This window comes from Nannobrachium achirus, assembly GCF_963921795.1.
Source record: "Nannobrachium achirus genome assembly, chromosome: 19".
Lineage (NCBI taxonomy): Eukaryota > Metazoa > Chordata > Actinopteri > Myctophiformes > Myctophidae > Nannobrachium > Nannobrachium achirus.
In genome coordinates this window covers 53,892,181-53,914,584 of record NC_137826.1, presented here as the reverse complement: position 1 = coordinate 53,914,584, position 22,404 = coordinate 53,892,181, and the positions used below count along the sequence as shown (strand labels likewise).

At 42.9% G+C, this 22,404-nt stretch overlaps 1 protein-coding gene across 1 annotated transcript in view; it reads left to right on the top strand.

Annotated features, from left to right (window-relative positions):
* The window catches only part of LOC308304929 (protein NLRC3-like), a gene marked incomplete at both ends in the record, with an annotated part of 68,164 nt that extends 46,976 nt beyond the window's left edge, over positions 1-21,188 (top strand). Inside the window, 8 exons of the mRNA XM_080749553.1 lie at positions 12,829-13,043; positions 13,907-14,151; positions 15,225-15,341; positions 15,712-15,861; positions 16,940-16,969; positions 18,080-18,112; positions 18,369-18,401; positions 20,985-21,188. Of these exons, the coding sequence (XP_080605679.1) occupies positions 12,829-13,043; positions 13,907-14,151; positions 15,225-15,341; positions 15,712-15,861; positions 16,940-16,969; positions 18,080-18,112; positions 18,369-18,401; positions 20,985-21,188 (1,027 nt within the window). The remainder of the gene's footprint in view (positions 1-12,828; positions 13,044-13,906; positions 14,152-15,224; positions 15,342-15,711; positions 15,862-16,939; positions 16,970-18,079; positions 18,113-18,368; positions 18,402-20,984) is intronic.
* Between the last annotated feature and the right edge of the window lie 1,216 nt (positions 21,189-22,404).

Here is a 22,404-nt window from a genome sequence, read left to right as displayed (position 1 = left end):
GTTGGGACTCATCTTTAGTAATGAGACCACACTATTCTTGTATTGGGCAACCCCATGCTCTGCATGATCATTGACAACATTCATGGCCTTCACTACAGCCAGAGCTTCTTGGTAGTCCACCCTGGGCTCCCACTCATCGGGATCAACGTCAAGGATGTCATCTGGGAGATCCATCATTTTGAAAAGCACCTTGGATTTTACCTGACTTTCGCCAGATGGTGGCAGCATTGCTTATGCATTGCTTTACCATCTGGGTTCACTTGCGGAGGAGGGGTTCCCTTCGGAATGTCCCTGGCCGGACCAATCAGCGGCAGCTATGGGCGGGCTCTGAGCGTCTCTGAGCCAATAGAGTCTGATTGCAGACCACGTGGAAACCCAGGAGGCGGATTCTGGGTGCAACGTCATGCAGACAGGCCAATATGAGTCGTTGGAGTTGGCACGGCCATATCCAATCACCTGCTTTAGAATTTTAAAAAATGGCCCGCCCCTTACATCGGTTGTGCTGGACCGAGTCCAGATGGTAGAAGCAGAGCGTTATGCAGGCATACGCAATGCTGCAAACCATCTGGCGAAAGTCAGGTTACCTGGGATTTGGGAAACACAAAATCTTCAATGTTCTTCCTTGCAATTTTTCCAAGGTCAACAGTAATTCTCTTCATATGCCCCTGTTCACCATAAGTGATTGGAAAACTTTTGAGAAGCAGCTTTAGACACCTCAGCATTTATTGATGAACCGGATACCTCGCAGCTGCACCTCGCAGCTACCCATCATGCCCGTTGGATGGCAAATGTTATTTATTGTTTGAAGATCTGGATGTTTCATGGCCAATTCAAACTGACCCTCAGGGAAGAAAAAGCATGCATGGATTTGTGCATTTTTGCAGTTTGCATTTATGTGAAGGCATGGATGATGGCACCTGTTGCTGTCAGCGCTCCACTAAATGACTGGCAGCTGTTAAAATCGTTGCTGGAATATTCATCAATAAATGCTGAGGTGTCTAAAGCTGCTTCTCAAAAGTTTTCCAATCACTTATGGTATTTGGCTCCAGAGATCATCGGACTTGCATTGTTTGACAGTCAAGAGAGCGTGCAAACGAAGAGGCTGATGGTGAGAGCCATGAAAGATGGAAATGAAGATCAAGAACAGGGGCATATGAAGAGAATTACTGTTGACCTTGGAACAATTGCAAGGAAGAACATTGAAGATTTTGTGTCTCCCAAATCCAAGGTGCTTTTCAAAATGATGGATCTCCCAGATGACTTCCTTGACGTTGATCCCGATGAGTGGGAGCCCAGGGTGGACTACCAAGAAGCTCTGGCTGTAGTGAAGGCCATGAATGTTGTCAATGATCATGCAGAGCATGGGGTTGCCCAATACAAGAATAGTGTGGTCTCATTACTAAAGATGAGTCCCAACTCCAATACTTGCTGCAAATTGTGCAGAACCATCGGCACAAGTATCCCGATAGCCGTAAACAAACTTTAATTGATCAGTAACAACTGAATTACTATACTGCAGTGACTTTAGGGGGTTTTGGGGGTAAACAAGGAAGTGGGGCTGTGTGCTTGTTGTGTGTTGTGAGTATGATTGAAGAGTGTGCAAATAGACATGTCATTGTGCACGTTAAATGAAAAATAGCAATTTGTCATTCTTTGCTTTGCTATTTCCTACAATACATTAATTCTGGTTTGACATATGACAAACATGTAATCAGATTTGTGTTTAGATTTGTAAGCTTAAAAAATATAATTTCTGTACTTAGTATAAGAATAATGTGTAATGTATAACTTAAATGTGCCTGCAGTGCAATTCGATTTTGACCAATAAAATGTACAATCTTTGACTTGATTGAGCTACCTCTAAATATGCTTGAAATTCAACCAAATTTTAACCAAATCAGTTTTTTGTACATTGGAACATAATTGGGGGGTGAGACTCAAGAAAATCGAAAAAAGGTAATTTAAGATCCACCCTAGGGGAGGGGCTTAAGTAATACGTTCCTATTGGCCGTTTAAGTCCAGACACCAAGTTTCAAGAGGGTACCATGCTGTAAACTGGAGTTATGACTGTTTAAAGCCCAGCTAATAGGAATCCAGAGGGGGCGGGGCTTAATCAATTATAGCTCATCCCTATTGGCTGGAAAAAGTCCAAAGTCGTGTGAGCGTTTTAAAGTTTAAATGACGTTGCTAGGCAAAAGTATGCCAGAGTAATGTGGCGCCGAAGTTTCTGTTTTCACTTTGAATGAGTCCCCCATTCAAAGTGAATGGGGTTTTTGGGTGTCGTTTTTTGCGAATTGCGTCGCTAATGTAACGCGGATCGGAAAGAAAAGTAATAGCACACCATTCCCGGCCGAGTCGCACGTTTTGATGTATATATTGCGGGGGTGGCGTAAATTGTGCGGCAGTTATTACGTGCCGAAATTTGTGGGATCATTATTATTATTATCATTAAGTATGGCGGATTACAATAAGTGTTTTGCCATTGCATGGCAGGCACACTTAATAAAACGTTTATTAATTAAATGCTTGCTTTATTTAGAAAAAAAGCCCTTGTATGACACAAATTAATATTGTTAGTTTAAGTTAATAACTATTATGGCAGTTCCCTCATTTCTCATAAAATATAAAATTAGATATTTTACACTATGTACCTCTAGACCTGGGTATTCTGTACATTTTGAGCACCTCATGAAAACTGTAGCACAAACGGTATTGAAAATATAGCTATGTGTATGTTAGTACACATGGTGTGGTCATTTTTTAAAGGGCGTGGTAATTTAATTCTACATGCAATGTAGAGGCAAGCTGCAGAGAATAATAAATCTAGCATCAAAAATCATAGGGAAAAAACAAAAACAATTAAGTTGTATCTACAATGAAGTGCTTGGGAAAAAAGCTGTCAAGACTAGAAAAGAAAATTTCCAAGAAATTTTAAGTGTGCCTGCAGCTCGCTAAGTCTGTGCAACCTTGTGTAGCGGTTGGTGTTAGCATTAGCGTTACATTTTTTAACATTAGCATTTTTTGCATAAGCTTTAACATTATGGTTCTTCATATGACACCACCCACAGCCATTTCGACTAATTAGTGGCGTTTTGGCGCATTTTTGGCCGTTATCACGGGTCGCACTTTAACGACAGTTTTTTTGAGAAAAAATTGTTTTGTGAGAAAAAAAAAGTTTTTTGAGAAAAAAAAAAGTTTTTTGAGAAAAAAAAAAGTTTTTTGAGAAAAAAAAAGTTTTTTGAGAAAAAAAAATGTTTGAGAAAAAAAAGAAATTGAGAAAAAAAAATTATGACACCAGCCGCGAGTCTGTACGACAAACGGTTCATGAGTTATAGAGGCACTTCCTGTTTGGCGAAGGACACTTCCTGTTACAGAGGGGGCGGGGCTTAATCAATTACAGCTCATCCCTATTGGCCGGAAAAAGACCAAAGTTGTGTGTGCATTTTAAAGTTTAAATCACGTTGCTAGGCAAAAGTATGGCAGAGTTATGTGGCGCCAAAGTTTCTGTTTTTTTTTCGGAGTCCCCCATTCTAAGTCAATGGGGTTTTTGGGCGTCGTTTTTTGCGAATTACATCGCAATCGTATCGCGGATCGGAAAGAAAAGTAATAGCACACCATTCCCGGCCGAGCCGCACATTTTGATGTATATATTGCGGCGGTGGCGTAAATCGTGCGGCACTTATTACGTGCCGAAATTTGCAAGAACATTACTGACTTACTTACTTACTTAAGTATGGCGGATTACAATAAGTGTTCTGCTATTGCATAGCAGGCCCACTTAATAATAAATGACCCCTCTCACCCACTCCATAGGGAGTTTGACTTACTTCCCTCTGGTAGACGCTATAGAACAGCTTGGGCACACCGTAGCCGTAATATTTTTAAAAATGCATTCATTCCTAATGCCATTAAGGCAATGAATGATGTCATGTCTCGCTGATCTGCCTGCTCTTTTCACATATGCCACTTTTGTCCTTCTGAATGGCCTTTAAAGATGCTTTGTGTGTTATTGTTTGTATTGTTTGTTACTGTTATCTGTTGTTTTATTGTTGTAAATGTATATGAGAGTAATGAGACAAAAGACAAATTTCCACTTTGTGGACAATAAAATTAAACTAACTAACTAACTAACATTGTGTGCCCAACCGACTGAGTCCCAGCTAAAGCTCTGTTTTTCGTGCCTTGTAAAGTGTGTTTGAACCCCGTGCGCGGCAATGTTTTTGGCTTGGCGGTCGGACTACACCAGAAAATGTGCGTGCACGCGTGCACTGTCCGTGCGAAAAGCCCCTGGCTACACCAAGAAGGGAGTCTGTGTACAAAACGCATACGCGTGTGTACAAAGTAGAACCAATCCTATTTTTACTGCATGCGTATCCAAGGCTCGCACTATCCATGTAGCCGATGGGGAAATCTCGCTCTTTCGATGGGTCATTCTTTCGACAACCAGCGTTGGCAGGTTATCTACTCACCTGTGTCACGGTTACTGAGGTTAGAGTTAGGGTTTGGGTTAGGTTCAGGCATAGAGGTTAACATTCACCCTCATCGGCAGGTTAGCTTTTCACCAGGTTAACATTAACCCGCATCGAGAGAATGGGCCCCTGAACAGATGCTATGTCGCAATATCAACACTCTCCCGTAGCCGAGATCATTGATATACTAGAAAAGAAAATTTCTTAAGACATTTTAAGTGTGCCTGCAGCTCGCTGAGTGTGTGCAACCTTGTGTAACTCTGACACATGTCAAATGACACCACCCACAAAGTTGTACGACAAACGGTTGATGAGTTATAGCCAAATAAAGTTTCGGCCAATCGGAAAAAGGGGCGGGACTAAGTTAAACCAATTAACCCTCTAAGGCCCACGGTTGTAATATTACAACGTTTGTATTTTATCCAAAAAAAGGTTTAAATCATTTTATTTTAGCTCCCCCTACCACCTAAACATCACCATTGGATTCTATTTAGTATTACAATGCCATTGGCCACAATATTTGCATATAAATACCCCCCACAGGGGCTGACATTCACACCCGCCACACCCGCTGACATTCCAGAGTTTTGACGAACAACATCTCACTTTTTCATGGAAGCTATTCCTCACAAAAACATAAGTAAAATGCCTGTACTATTTTTTTTTGGTGATCATTAGAATGTCTAGAACATGTACATATGTTATTATTGTGAAAAATATCCCCCATATGTAAATTAGAGCATGATTTATGATTTTTGATTTATGGCTATAAAACCTTACAAAAACATTTTTTTTTTTTTAAACATTACATTTTCCTCTTAATAGGACTCCTACAACACCATCTGATTTTTTTCAATTTTTTATTTCAAGTATTTCTATATTCGGGCCTTAGAGGGTTAAGGTGAAGAACTCTGAAACAAGTCAAATGACACCACCCGCAAACTTGTACAACAAACAGTTGATGAGTTAGAGCCAAATAAAGTTTTGGCCAATCAGATGGGGGTGGGGCTTAAGAGGGGGAGGGGCTTAAGTAATACGTTCCTATTGGCCGTTTAAGTCCAGACACCACGTTTCAAGAGGGTACCATGCTGTGAACTGGAGTTATGACTGTTTAAAAAGTCCAAGTCCAAAGTCGTGTGAGCGTTTTAAAGTTTAAATGACGTTGCTAGGCAAAAGTATGCCAGAGTAATGTGGCGCCGAAGTTTCTGTTATCACTTTGAATGAGTCCCCCATTCAAAGTGAATGGGGTTTTTGGGTGTCGTTTTTTGCGAATTGCGTCGCTATGGTAACGCGGATCGGAAAGAAAAGTAATAGCACACCATTCCCGGCCGAGTCGCACGTTTTGATGTATATATTGCGGGGGCGTAAATTGTGCGGCAGTTATTACGTGCCGAAATTTGTGGGATCATTATTAAGTGTGCCTGCCATGCAACGCAATGGCAAAACACTTATTGTAATCCGCCATACTTAAGTCATTAAGTAATTAGTTTCGCCACGAATTTCTGCACGTAATAACTGCCGCACAATTTACGCCACCCACGCAATATATACATCAAAACGTGCGGCTCGGCCGGGAATAGGTTGCTATTACTTTTCTTTCCGATCCACGTTACGATTGCGACGTAATTCGCCAAAAACGACGCCCAAAAACCCCATTGACTTAGAATGGGGGAAATTTCAGCACGTAATAAATGCCGCACGATTTACGCCACCCCCGCAAAATATACATCAAATGTGCGGCTCGGCCGGGAATGGTGTGCTATTACTTTTCTTTCCGATCCGCGTTACCATGGCAACGTAATTCATAAAAAAACTATGCGCAAAAACCCCCCATTGACTTTGAATGGGGGACTCCGAAAAAAAAACAGAAACTTTGGCGCCACATAACTCTGCCTTACTTTTGCCTAGCAACGTGATTTAAACTTTAAAATGCACACACAACTTTGGTCTTTTTTCGGCCAATAGGGATGAGCTGTAATTGATTAAGCCCCGCTCTGTATTCCTATTGGCTGGGTTTTAAACAGCCACTACTCCAGTTCACAGCATGGTACCGTCTTGAAACTTGGTGTCTGGACTTAAACGGCCAATAGGGACTTATTACTTAAGCCCCGCCCCCTCTTAAGCCCCGCCCCTATCTTCCTATTGGCTTAGCTTTAAACAGCTTTATCTCCAGTTTGCAGCATGGTACCGTCTCGAAACTCGCTGTGTGTACTTACATGGCAAATATGAACTATCTGTAAATTCTTAAGCCCCGCCCCCTCTGCCTTCCTATTGGCTGGGCTTTAAACATCCATATCTCCACTTCCCAACACGTTACTGGTCACAAACTCGGTGGATGGTCCCACAGTCCCAACGGCTAACCGCTAATGCTAATGTTAACAAATGCTAATGCTAACACATGCTAATTCTAACACATGCTAACAAATGCTAATGCTAACAAATGCTAATGCTAACAAATGCTAATGCTAACACATGCTAATGCTAACAAATGATTATGCTAACAAATGCTAATGCTAACAAATGCTAATGCTAATGCTAACTAATGCTAATGTTAACACATGCTAATGCTAATGCTAACACATGCTAATGCTAACAAATGCTAATGCTAACAAATGCTAATGCTAATGTTAAATGCTAACAAATGCTAATGCTAACAAATGCTAATGCTAATGCTAAAACATGCTAATGCTAACACATGCTGATGCTATCAAATGCTAATGCTAATACATGCTAATTCTAACAAATGCTAATGCTAACAAATGCTAATGCTAACAAATGCTAAATCAATGATAATGCTAATGCTAAAAAAATGTTAATGTTAAAGCTAATGATAAAAATGCTGACGTAAAAAAATCTAAAAATGATCTTAATGTTAATGCAAAATGCTAATGCTAACACCAACTGCTATACAAGGTTGCACACACTTAGCGAGCTGCAGGCACACTTAAAATTTCTTAGAAATTTTCTTTTCTAGTTATTATTATCATTAAGTATGGCGGATTACAATAAGTGTTTTGCCATTGCATGGCAGGCACACTTAATAATATATTGCACTGACGCAAAAGCCCGGCTGTGAAACTATGCAGGAAATGATTGGACTGGAGCACGGTAGTGCGAGGGGGCAGATCTATAAAACCACCACACTGCCCACTATGCAAGTTTAATCCAAGAAATAATCACAGGTTAAAGTTTTAATCACAGTTTAAGGATTTAATCATCGATTTGTTAAGCAATGCTTAAAATTAAGTGGTGCAACACTTGCCTGACTGCTAGCGTCCGACATCTCAACACCACACTACGTGGGGGGAGAGAGTCTGACATTCCGGGCAGACAATCCATTTCGGCGGGGGGGGGCTAAAGCCTATTGACGTCACACACACACACACACACACACATACACACACACACACGCGCGACGGCGACGTGGCGTGACATTGCAAAAATACGTTATTTCTCATAACATATTATATGTCTGCATGTTTACGTTAGTGCAAAATGGTATTAAAACGTGAAGAAACGGCACTATTTCATAGTTTATTAAAATAATACGAGTCAAGTCTGACTCCGCCATGACAGTTTTCACGGACCAATCAGAGTCCACTAGACTCTCACGTGGGCAGAGGACACCAATCAGAGTCCACGAGTGAGTCTTACGTGAGCTCAAGAGCTCTGTTTGGAGGGGGCTGGGACCGGAGCAGCCACACACGTGCCCCAAGCATACAACCCTGATTGGCCCATTCAATGCGCCCGCTCTTCGGGCGCCTTCGAAATAGATTAAAATGTGTGCAGCTTCAGTCCACACTACAAACCACCCACCAGCAGGGGGGGGTGATGTGCGGACGGAAGTGTCAGGCTAGTGCAACACAACTTGAATTTATACCAAGGCTGTTTGACAATAGGCGATCTACAAGCTCACAACAGTCGATGTGTTGAATTTAAAGAGAAAGAGTGGAGAGAGAGAGAGAGAGAGAGAGAGAGAGAGAGAGACTGTTTAGTGGGCTGCTTTACTGCGTGACAAATGCATCATCTGATAGACTTGCAATGCAATTTTGGTTTCATTTTACGCTCTCAAGAGTTAAATATCTAGAAGGTTTCATTTGGTTACTCAGAGAGACTAGTTGACGTTATATAATATTGATACATTCTGAACGCCTTAGTGTGTGTGTGTGTGTGTGTGTGTGTGTGTGTGTGTGTGTGTGTGTGTGTGGGTGTGTGTGTGTGTGTGTGTGTGTGTGTGTGTGTGTGTGTGTGTGTGTGTGTGTGTGTGTGTGTGTGTGTGTGTCTGAGTGTGAGTGTGCGTGCGCGTGTGTGCACTGTGCATGTCAGTCAGTGAATGATGTTTTTAATGTTTACTGTGTTGTTTTCTCATCAGATTTCCATCGTCTCACACTGGACACAAACACAGCATACAGAGAACTCTCTCTGTCTGAGAACAACAGAGAGGTGACATGGAGAGAGGAGACACGGGTGGAGAGAGAGGATATGGGTAGTTTCAGATCTGTACATCGTGACAGGTTTGAATACTGGCCACAGGTTCTGTGTACAGAGGGTCTGACTGGACGCTCTTACTGGGAGGTGGAGTGGACTGGATGGGTTCAGATAGCAGTCACTTCCAGAGGAATCAACAGGAAAGGATTAGGTGATGGCTGTAGGCTTGGATGGAATGAGCACTCCTGGAGTCTGGACTGTAGAGGTCGTCTCCATGAAAACAGTTACACTGTCAGTCACAATAACAGGAGAACTGACCTTCCTGTCCCTGTCTATGACTACAGGGGTCAGGGTGTCTACAGAGCAGCAGGAGATGACAGGGGTCAGGATGTCTACAGAGCAGCAGTGTATTTGGACTGTCCTGCTGGGACTCTGTCCTTCTACACAGTGTCCTCTGAGACACTTACACACCTGTACACCTTCCACAACACCTTCACTGAACCTCTCTATGCTGGGTTCAGGGTTTGGAGTGGATCTGTGTCTCTGTGTGACGACACTCCAGAGAGACCAGAAGACACTCCAGAGAGACCAGAACCAGAAGACACTCCAGAGAGAACAGAAGACACTCCAGAGAGACCAGAACCAGAAGACACTCCAGAGAGACCAGAAGACACTCCAGAGAGACCAGAAGACACTCCAGAGAGACCAGAAGACACTCCAGAGAGACCAGAAGACACTCCAGAGAGACCAGAAGAGACACTCCAGAGAGACCATAAGACACTCCAGAGAGACCAGAAGACACTCCAGAGAGACCAGAAGACACTCCAGAGAGACCAGAAGATACTCCAGAGAGACCAGAAGACACTCCAGAGAGACCAGAAGACACTCCAGAGAGACCAGAAGACACTCCAGAGAGACCAGAAGAGACACTCCAGAGAGACCAGAAGACACTCCAGAGAGACCAGAAGACACTCCAGAGAGACCAGAAGACACTCCAGAGAGACCAGAAGAGACACTCCAGAGAGACCAGAAGACACTCCAGAGAGACCAGAAGACACTCCAGAGAGACCAGAACCAGAAGACACTCCAGAGAGACCAGAAGACACTCCAGAGAGACCAGAACCAGAAGACACTCCAGAGAGACCAGAAGACACTCCAGAGAGACCAGAAGACACTCCAGAGAGACCAGAAGACACTCCAGAGAGACCAGAACCAGAAGACACTCCAGAGAGACCAGAAGACACTCCAGAGAGACCAGAACCAGAAGACACTCCAGAGAGACCAGAAGACACTCCAGAGAGACCAGAAGACACTCCAGAGAGACCAGAAGACACTCCAGAGAGACCAGAACCAGAAGACACTCCAGATAGACCAGACGACACTCCAGAGAGACCAGAAGACACTCCAGAGAGACCAGAACCAGAAGACACTCCAGAGAGACCAGAAGACACTCCAGAGAGACCAGAAGACACTCCAGAGAGACCAGAACCAGAAGACACTCCAGAGAGACCAGAAGACACTCCAGAGAGACCAGAGGAGACAAACCTTACAAGGTAATCCTAATAAACTATTATGTATATAAAGTTACTGTATGTATGCGACCAGAAGTGGAGCTAAAGAAGAGTGAACTGTCATAATTTATGCTTAAGATGTTTAATACATTACACTTTTTAGAAATAAAGACACTAATTGTGTGTGTGTGTGTGTGTGTGTGTGTGTGTGTGTGTGTGTGTGCGTGCGTGCGTGCGTGCGTGTGTGTGTGTGTGTGTGTGTGTGTGTGTGTGTGTGTGTGTGTGTGTGTGTGTGTGTGTGTGTGTACGTGTGTGTGTGTGTGTGTGTGCGTGTGTGCTTGCATGTGTTTCTAGACTGTCCTCTGACGATGTCCATCATTCCAGCATGGACATAGTGAGTAGAACCATCTCCTCTACAGAACAATCACATTGAACATTGTTAGAACCTCTACAGAACAATCACACTGAACATCAGTAGAACCTCTACAGAACAATCACACTGAACATCAGGATCTCTGATTGTTTGCTGTCTGCTTTGTGTCTTTCAGAGCCATTTTGAACCCAGCGTGCAAACAGTACAGTCAACCAATCAATACAGGTCAGTCATCCTAAACAGCTTCCTCTATAGAAGTAGAAGCTGTGTCTTTAAACCCATTAGCTGCTTGTTTACACTCAAAGAATATTAGAGGAAGGGACACCGACGTCATTTTCGCTATCACGCAATTCCAACCGGCAGATTTGTCGCACCATGGGTGGCAAACTGCAGCCGGAAGTTCAGTAGAATGTATTGTAGTCAGTGGAAGCCATGAATAAACACTATTTCTGATCAATTTTTATAAAATACTCGTCTCAAATAAAAGAAGGTATGTCACACATTTCACACACAGTTGATTTTGGTGTGCGTACTGTATAATTTTATAGAGGTATCTAAAGAGTATAAAGTACGTTTCTGAACGTGCTATGTATCGCAAGACTGAACCAAATCTCGCGATACTTCCGAGACAAACTACAGTATAACTGCCACTGTTTAGATCCTCAATGAAATGATGTACTGTACACATCGAAAAGCAAGTGATCAGATTTTTTTTTATCTGATGTTATCTTATTTAATATGTCAGAACCGCTAATATGGCAAAGGTCTCAGTCATTAATAAATTGTGTTTGTTCATGAGCTGATCTAGCCAGCCCCATTCACTGCCATGTATTTCATCACACTTCCGGTGCAAGTTTTGGCACCCATGGTGAGCGTCGTGGCCCATCATGGCGCATCCCCGGCGTCACGTGTTTCCCTTCTGTCTATACAAACGTCCTTGTTTCCACTGAATGTTTCTATTCAACCAGCCACTTTGATTGTAAATGAACTTGACTAGTGAATGAAGTGAGTGGTGAACAATGCCAGGTGGTAAAAAGTCCATAGTGAACAAATAGAGGGGTGAACAATGCAAGGTGATATGGCATGTGCATAGTGAATAGTGAATAGACAATACATTGCAATACTAGAATAAAGCTAAGAAGTAATTCAAGCGGGTCATGTTTGCATGTTTGGAATTGTAACAGCTGAAATCAATAATATGTTGGTATTCCAATAGCATCCTGTGGGCTGCATTAAGTGAAGGTCATGGATGGTCTATAACATACATGGGCAACTGGCGGCCCGGGGGCCACATGCGGCCCTCACCTTCACTTAGTGTGGCCCGCAGGTTAATACCGGAATACTGATGATATCTTATTGATTTCAACTGTTACAATTCCAAACATGACCTGCCTTATTTCCCTCAGTCTATATTAGTAGCTTAATGACTAGTATAGTAGTATTAAAATGTCTTTTTTGTATGTCCAATGTATTTGGGTTCATAAAGTTAACATGAGTATATAACTAAATGCGTTTGAAATTAAATCAAAATGTTTTTTTGAGGATTCCAATTAAAAAATAACCAAAAATAATTCAGGAGTCCAATTCAAAAGAAGCAAAAATAAGCGATCTACCCATGTGGGTCTTCACCAGGGGATGAAGACTAATTAATGTTAATAATTACTATAAATGAATGTTTCTACCGGGAGTTAAGAACAGTGTGCAGACTTCCCTTCCTTCTCCAGTGTATGGAATGCTTCCCTTTTGAATATGTTTAGACATGCTATAAATATGGGAAGGCTGACCACACATCCTCATTTTTTCTATTGGTCAGACTTGTCCAGGGGACACGCATACACACACACACACACACACACACACACACACACACACACACACACACACACACACACACACACACACACACACACACACACACACACACACATACACACACACACACACACACACACAGACAAACAGACACGCACACTTATTATCTCAATAGACAAACAGACACGCACACTTATTATCTCAATAAAACATGTTGTTTTGTGTTATACTGTAGGTCCAATTTCCCCAGGGCGGGGCTGTTCCAGTGCAGAGCGACAGGGTTGTTTTTTGGAACAACAGGGGAAGGAGAAGTCGTCTATAGGACTGTTCAGTGGGAGGAAAGATGTCTACAGTCAACAGGAAGGACTCCTGCAGGTCCTCTGTTTGACATCAAGTGTCCTCAGAAGTGTGTCTGCCAGATAGGCCTGCCACACTGTGACATCACACCTGGTGAGTCAGCATGTGAATGTGTAAATACTAGTAAGATGCCTCAGGGCGACATGCAACCTCGCCCTAAAGGGCAACAATTTGTTGTCATCTGGCCAGTGATGTATATCAGACCAGTTACCCATATATGGAGACCCCTGGTACCATATGGAGATCCATGTACCTTATATGGAGATATGCTGTGAGAGCCCAAACATGCTTACTCAGTTATTCGCTATGTGAAAGTCTCATGATGATGTCTATGACATCTGACATCATACCATTTTATGCCCATACATGGAGATCCCTGCCCAGACAGAGATACGCGGACAAGATGTGCCAGTTTTCATAGTTAACTGCGACCTACGGTTGCAATCAGAATCAGAATCAGAATCAGAAACACTTTATTGCCAAATGCATCACAAGGACATGGAATAATACTTTGATTAGCTTAAGGCACAATAGAAATCACAACCATTCATCCAATCATTCTTTCTTTTTATTTTGTCAAGTTTCTGCTATAAAAGCAACTCAATTTAGGAGACACGACAAATGTTTAAATTCAATGTGGACTATTATATTTTCTATTTGAGTAATTTCATGGATTGGTTTTACTGTTGGACTAGGGCTGTTAGGCATTTTGATGTTAGGCATTTTGATGTGTGTGTGTGTGTGTGTGTGTGTGTGTGTGTGTGTGTGTGTGTGTGTGTGTGTGTGTGTGTGTGTGTGTGTGTGTGTGTGTGTGTGTGTGTGTGTGTGTGCGTGCGTGCGTGCGTGCGTGCGTGCGTGTGCGCGCGCGTGTGTGTGTGTGTGTGTGTGTGTGTGTGTGTGTGTGTGTGCTTGTTTGCATAAAATGCAATCTTTAATGTTTCAAAACCTTTCCACAGGTGATCTGTGTGTGGCCCACATCACAGATGAGGGGGTTGAACTCTTAGAACCACTGAGAGTGACCCAGACTCATGTGGTTGTAAATGTGACCCACCTGTCTCTCTTTGGGATCCTGGAGAGGATTTCAAGCTTCTTTAAAACGCAACCAAAATGTGCTCAGGTTCTGCTGTTCCTTCGACCACCGGGACTTAAGAGGCGGATACTCAATGTGTTCGTGCTGCCGGAAAATGTGCCTCCCAAAGAGGTAAAATGTTGTTTGTTGAGTTGCTAGCATCTCTGTGACATTGGTTTTATATCTATGACTCACTTGTGACTCACTATGGGAGAGAGCCCTCTGGCATGAACACAGAAGCATTACCTTTATACACTTCTGGACGATCCTCCGATTGGTTGGAACTGATCGCACCTGACCGGCGGAGGCTCCGTCGTCTGTATATACTCCGTGTCAGGGGGGCGGTCTCTTGTCAGTTGTAAATTGCGGGAGTCAACAGTCTGGCCACGCAAGACTACTCACCGGCTGACCTGCTGAGGTAGCCCAAGACGCTTGTAGATGTATAATGCAGGCTGCTACTCACTGGTGGCCACTGTCCGGGCATCTGTGGCTGCATCTGGAGCTTATCACATCTTCCCATAACGAGTCACACTAGCGTAACCACGGTTTTATAAGACTAGTGAAGTGAGTCACGGAAATACCCTTCTTGTTTACGTACAAGAAAATGTGTTTGATGTCCTTGAATGACAAGAGTATAGACAGCGCGGTGCCTCCGCCGGTGAGGTGAGAAGTCGAAGTGTATAAAGGTAATACTTCTGTGTTCACTCCAGAGGCGCTCTCACATGAGTCACGTCGCTTGTCTTATCATGTAACCGGGGTTGCGCTAATAACCTTTTGAAACATTTAGATATTATAGGACCCTATCTTGCATGTCACGCTACCCCCACCCTGGCCACAATATGACTTCCGGTTGGTTCTAGAGGAAGTACCGAAAGTGCTGTGTTTAACGGAAGTTACATCATGCGCTGTAGTTACATCATACCACTATACTAGTCATTAAGCTACTAATTAGCGTGTCGCTGTCACAAGCTCACAACGTGGTGATGTAGACCGGCTAGTTGAACTATTAGAAAAACCTTTTCAAAATAGTAAAATATGGCTAATATGTTTAGGCATAAGGGATAAGGCGGCGCACGATATGGCCCTTAGTGTATTAAAGTCTAGTCTGTAGGTGTGAGCACTTTTGACAACCATTACAAGTTCATAGCCTGAAAAAATCATTATGATTTTAACCCTTGTCAAAATGTTTGGTTGTCATTTGGTAGGTGAAGGAACAACATGACGAGGACAGACAGCTGCTGACCACGTCTGACTGTGAGCTTACAGAGGGCCAGCGCTACAGTCTGCAATGTTCTAATACTTCATATGAAGTAGATCCCAAGGTATCACACATCAATACTACAACCTCACACGTCAGGGAAACATAATTAATAGTTCAGGGCAGGACATTTCATGGAGACCATGAAGGCCATGGCCCTTAGTGCAGCAGATTAATGACACAATCTTTCACTTTTCAGATACCAGCATCACATTTGGTATGGATTATGCCTAATATAATAATAATATAGGATATAATAAAAATAAATCCAAGATGGCGGCTGTTTTTTAGTGAAGAAGTTGTATGTCTGAACATAGTTTAATGATCTAGTTATCAAAATGTATGTAACTTGACATGATGAATTAAATAGTGCCAATAGAAAATCAATATGTTTTTTCCCTACCACAACTACTACTATGTGTATGTGTTTTCAGAATGTGAAATATCGTCAGAGATATGGACCAAATTTCCATCCAACCTTTGAGGTGACGATTGCTCTCGATGCAGAAGTCATCCCATTGAAACTGCTGGGACCTGACGAGATAGTCTGGGAGAAGATGATTGACCTGAACGGTAAAGGCAGAGTTGTATCGTATTATAAGATAATATACTAGAGGTTTGCTCCCGCTTCACCCCTTTTATAGTAAGATATTATGATGTCATGTGAAACTTGACCAATCATGGAAATTGGCCCATTTATAGTCTGGTTGGCCAAAATGTGATGTGAAGCTCCCCAATCCTCAAGTTTATCGTACATATGCCCGTTTATGCCCATCTATGCCCATCTGGCATATGCTATGCTACGGGCCCCTCTTGTGGCCCTTGGCTACGGGCAAAGACAGCCCCTCTCGTGACCCTTACTGCAGGCCTTCCTCCTGCAGGACACAAGTATTTAAGCTTGAGGATTGGTCAAGCTTCACATGACAGGACGGGTAAGGCCAATAAGACCAATCGGTCTATGACCGTAGCCAATCAGATAGGCATAAACATGTCCGATAAGCTTGAGGATTGGTGAATTGGTGAGCTTCACGTGACATTTCGGCCAACCAGACCAAATAGGAGATCTCTAGGTCTCCATGATTGGTCAAGTTTCACGTGACAAGATAATTTAGTTTATTTTACTAAAAGCAGGCGATAAGGGAAAAAATCACACCCAATGTGAAGTGAGCGTTGGTCGTGCTTGCATAACGTCTTCAGACTAGGATTTAAGTCTAGGATGTAGAGGCTATGCTACACACACACGTTTTGCTATGGCAAAACGCTGAGGAAAAAGGCTACAGACATACGACATCACTAGACAAACATGATGCTACGTACACACATTTTACTATGGCAAAACGCTGAGGAAAAAGGCTACAGACACACGCACAGCCACATATAGGAGCCGCTCAAAAAAAACCTCTGGGAAATTGCGAGTATGGTTGCCTATATATATTGTCTTGATAGCCAAATTGTCATGTGAAGCTTGACCAATCCTCGAGTTAGCACCACTCCCCCATTGAACTCAATGGACTTACTATTTATAGTCTGGATTGTTTACCCAGAATAAAAATAAAGCTGCACTAGAACTATAATGTGTTGCCCCCTGGGCAACCACACGAATTAGCTCATATTTCGACATTTTGATATAATTTCCAACACTTTTTGTTGTTTTTCTCGCAGATCGACCTGAAGGAAAGACATGTGTCTCAGGTGAGTGCTGTTGAGCATGAATTAGTATCAAATCTATGTACATTTTAGCAAAGGGGCTCAGTAGGGATTTAAGTGGTTGGAAGTGATATGTTATTTAAAAAAATTAACAAAATAGTAGGCCTAATTCAAGTTCTCTATATTTTACTATATCAGTCATTAGAAGTGTTGGGCAATATTACTTAGGAGAGTAATCGTTACGTATTACTTATTATTACTCCTTAATGTTTCCTGACCTCAATTACACCCCCCAAAAATGTAGTGTTTTTTCTGTAATATGTCGTTTTTTGAATAATTAGGCTCAGAAAAGTGAGTTCATTTGCCTCTGGACGTACGCATCATCGTCCAGGGGAGAGTGTGGTTGTAACACCTTTGCTGTATCACCGGAGATTTTCAACATGTTATATGACAGTTTCCCATTTCTGTACACTGATTGATTGATTGAAGACTTTATTAGAAGTTTACATAGAAAAAGTACAGTTTCATGACTTGTACCAGTTCACTGGTACAAGGTCAACTAAAATGAGATCCTAGGAAAACACTTGGCTTATTTACACAGGAAACCATTGAAGTGTCTCATATAACATTGAATGACAGACATCACATCACTGCACAACACTGGGCTAGGTTCGTTATTGCCAGTTGCGAACGGCTGCCGCCTGTAAGTGGTTTTTCAGGGCGATTTTAAAGGATGCTAGGGAACCACACTCCTTTAAGGCCTTCGGTAAGGCGTTCCACATTTTGGTGGTATAGCAGAAGAACGAGTTTGACCCTTTGTTTGATTTGACTCTGGGTTGAACGTGATCTGTGGCGCTGCCTCTGGTGTTGTAATTGTGGACGTCCTTAACGTTTATAAAGTATGTTGACAGGTACATGGGTGAAGTAATACTATTACAGTAATATATTACTATTAACTTGTTACTGCCCAACACTGGTCATTAGTATTGTTATTTATATCAGGCTGCACTTGTTGGTGGTGACTTCACCAAGAACACTGCTCCCTGATTGGTTACGGCATAAACACAGACTCACAACACAAACATAGGTCACATACAGACACACTGAACGGCACACTCTGCTGTAATAATTTGAACACTGTTTTATGTCTTGCAGCACAATCTACAGGAGAAGCTGCATCCGTACCAGGTGAGTTGAGAGCTTGATGCTTTTGTGCGACGCTGTGATCAGGGCATTTATTTATGACAAAAAAAAAAACAATAACACAAACACACAAACACACACACACACACACACACACACTGGCGATTATTTGGGATGAGCTGAGAAGTTGAGGAGGGGAGAGCCAAGTGGGCACGGTCCCGTGAAATTCTCGCACGCGTGCTCGTTCACAGTACTTGCGTACTCTGCTGTAATAATTTGAACACTGTTTTATGTCTTGCAGCACAATCTAGAGGAGACGCTGCATCCGTACCAGGTGAGTTGAGAGCTTGTAGATCTTCTACACTGAGGTAGACATTAAATTACGTCATTAGTATTGGTATTAGTTCTGGACAGTCCAGGAGGTTATCTCACCATTAAATGTTGTTGTTCTCTCCCAACAAGATGGGTCCCCACCCGTTTACTCAGATCAGCCAACACTGGGATGCTGACAGAACCCTCGCTAAAAACCTCAGGACAGAAATCCACTCGTCCTAGACAATTCGTCCTCCTGGCCCCCAAACTGTGGAATAAACTCCCTGTCGCACTTAGAACAAAAGACTCACTCCCAAGCTTCCGCCGTGGCCTGAAGACATGAAAAGCTAGATAGCATTCTTTGGTTTTATATATAAAATGTTGTACTAATTAGGTGCTTGGTCTACCTAAGTAATTTTTTCGTTTTTCGTTTTGGAAAGATTCAATATATATCAATTCAGCCGGCTACACCAGGCACACGGATATCGCGAACCACGGATACGCATTCCCTAAAAATAGGATTGGTTCTATTTTGTGCGTGCCGCATATGCGTTTTGTACACAAACTCCCATGGTCTCCGGCACATAAACCCCCTCCTTGGTGTAGCCAGGGGCTTTTCACACACGCACAGACAAGCGCAGGCATACGTGCACGTTTTCTGGTGTAGCCTGGCCGTAAACTGTAAACTGTCCAGGTGGACAGAAAGACAGACATGAGCTGGAGGTACTGCGTCCCCATTCTTTTCAAGCTGCACGCACGCGCCCCCCACATGCACGCGCGTGCATGCGCGCCGTCAAGATGTGTGACGGCGTGGTCCACGCTTCATTCCCCTACCTGGCTGCTTTGCATAAAAATATGGGCAAGCAGGCCTCACCTACGTCCTCAGTTACACTGTATAAACTTTGCATATACTCGGGCAATTGTACAGTGTTGTTTAAACTAGCAACTAGCAAGCCGCGCATACGTGACGTTCACGTGACGTCATGAATTTAGAGTACCCATACTTAAAAAATCCATATCACACCACTGGGCAGCGTACAGTTACTCGAGATAACGACTAACAAATGGTTCACAATCACATCCAGCAGTAGGTCTTTATTTATTGTCGTGATTTCTCCATCACGATGCTTTGCCATCAAATTATTCATACAAACTTTGCACTGTAGCACTTTTCAGTGTAATGAACGAGTCTTAGCAGAGGCAGAAGACAGCCTGCCTGCCTGCCTGCATGGTGTGTGCACTGAGCGCAGGTCAGCACGACCACTGCGCAACAGCTCCGCTAATCAACCATGCCATCATGCCATAATACCTGATTTGCTTATTGTATTTTTTAAAAGCAACATTTTATTTAGACCTGACAGTAATATGGGTGCAAAATGTAAATGTTTAATAAAGTTAATATCTCAATAATTAAAAATATATTTAATTGCGACCGTCAGGTTGCAGTTACTACCAAAACCTCCACCGGCTGTCTGTCAGTCAGTCAGTCTGTCCGTCACGTCACACTTTTCCCCAACTAATATCTCCGCCACCGTTGCCCCAATCCATGAAACTTTGCACACACTCCTTGCCTGCCAATCCACAACCTCCACCCCTCCAGGGACCCCCAGGGACCCCCTTCCGCCGCCGCCAAAAAGTGCAAAAATGACCAAATGACCACCCAGACGGGGCTGTTCACGTGGAATTCCCGGGGACCACCGATTCCTGGTGCTCCAGAATGGGTGCAAAAGTGGTAGCTACTAACGAGTAGTAGCGACCGGGAGAGCCGGAGCCGGTACCCACGCGTCCGCCTCGGCAGCGCCAAGAGAGCCGTCAACATGAATCCGTCCAATATAGCACCACCATCAGGCCCATTTTTTCAAACAAATTTTTGGACACTGCTCCTACAGATTTTGCCCTAAAATCGTGCAAATCGGTACACAGTAGGCCTATAGGCTATGTCTACACTCATGTCATCAACATGGATCTGTCCCATATAGCGCCACCATCTGGACGGTTTTTTCAAACACATTTTTGGACACTGCTCCTACACATTTTGCCCTAAAATCACGCTGCGACCTGACGGTTGCTTATCTCCCGATTAGGGAGTCTTACTGGTAGAATAACCAAATTGTATTTTCAAAACGAATAGTGTTTTACCAACCGTTTATACGGATACCTGAATATTTGCGCACATCCCTAGTGCCAACTTGCTCCTTGTGCACTCGTGGCCTTGTGCGCCAGCAGAGCGAGCAAGCTGTATCTATGTGGGTGGGTAAGTTGCAACTTGTGATGTCACAAAGAACGCTGCGACCGCATCCCGTCTGAAAAGCGATGAAGGCTTGTTGCCTTTTCCAATAATCATGAAACTTGCAGGAACCAATAATTCATATAATTAACCAATTAATTAATAATTATTGGATTCTATATTGTCTGTATTAAATTCCAAAAATTGAGACAGGCCTTTACACAACACACATATTAACACTAATATTTCAGTAACTGAGTTATAAAAGGCTTTCCATTTTAGAGAATGTTTAAAGATGTTTCACCAACAACTCAATGTTCATTCCTTTCAGCTTCAGAGAGACACTTTGTCGACATACACCGGTGTTTCCTGATTAAGAATGTGACCGCAGTGGATTCCATCCTGGATATACTCATCGAGGAGGAGATCATCACCCTAGAGAGCTACCGTAAAGTGAGGTCTAAGTCCACCCGTGAGGAGATGATGAGGGAAGTCTATGATCTCCTGAACTCCATCAGAGCCAAAGACATTTTCTACAAAGGTCTCGAGCAAGAGGAGAAGTTCCTTCTCATTGAGCTGTAAGTCATTTTCATTTAATTCATATTAAAGTAAACATTTTGTCATTTAACTACAGCAGGTGATTCAGAGAATTTAGACACAAAATGATAATCATTCAGCAGCAGCTGTCAGGTCTGTGGTCGAATCAAGACATATGCACTGCAGCTGTGGGTCATTTATTTTTATTTACCGAATGCAAAGTCCTTAAGCAAAGCAGTTGCCTCCTGGTCTGCTGTATGGAGGATGACTAATCCTCCTTCCAGTCTCTGGAGAGGGCAAACCTCTATGATGTGCTCCATAGTTTGCTCCTCTCCACAAGCCCACAGAGGGCTTGGGCTGCGGCCCCATCTGTGAAGGCTGGCCAAGCAGGTCCAGTCCTGAAAGGATTGAGCCTTGAGGGTTAGACCACTGTCTCCTTGGGAGGTTGGTGCCAGGAACCTGTTGGTTGGGGTTTGACACCAGATGTTTGTTTGTCATTAGGTGTGTCATTAAAATAATAGTTGAGAATCACGGACCTAGATGCCACAACCCAAACAGTCCATAGTTGGACATAACTGGTATAATATTGAGTTATTTGTTCCTAGGGATTACGGTATGTTACTAACCATTGTATTCTCACTAGCCGGTAAACTCATAACATGACACACGTTGGTAGGCTATTCTATAAATATTGCTGAATCTTTAGCTGTAAAACATATATATTTTGTTGACAATATTTGATTGTTGTATGTATGGAATACAAAAGCACTGGACTGGATATAGAACACTTTTGTGTGACTGTTGTTATATAGGGAATAAGGATTTCTGGTGATTACTTAACCCATGTGGAAATGCTGTAACTGTGGGTTGCTGTGGGTGACTTACTGTACAGTAATGAGTGTTGTAGTGACTACTACTGTAGCCCTATGGTCTGAACTGAAGCAGTGTCAGCAGGTGGCAGGCTGGCCTGGAAGGGTGTATGACTCCCGACCTGAATTACAGGACCACTCTGTCGCTGGTCAAAATGTTTCTCATCACCAATATTCTCAATGTCAATAATATTTCTACACTGAATGTGTTAATTAACAGTAGCGTTGTTATTTTTCTCTTAGGAAGGAAGAGATGTCATGATGGAGCAGGGGTTCTTCTACCAGTGTTATTGTTCCTCGACATTCATGCTGAATGGAGGATCCATTGACAGACCAGAAGAAGTCTAACACCATTGATTCGAAGACTAGATAAAGACCTCAGGGGCTGATCC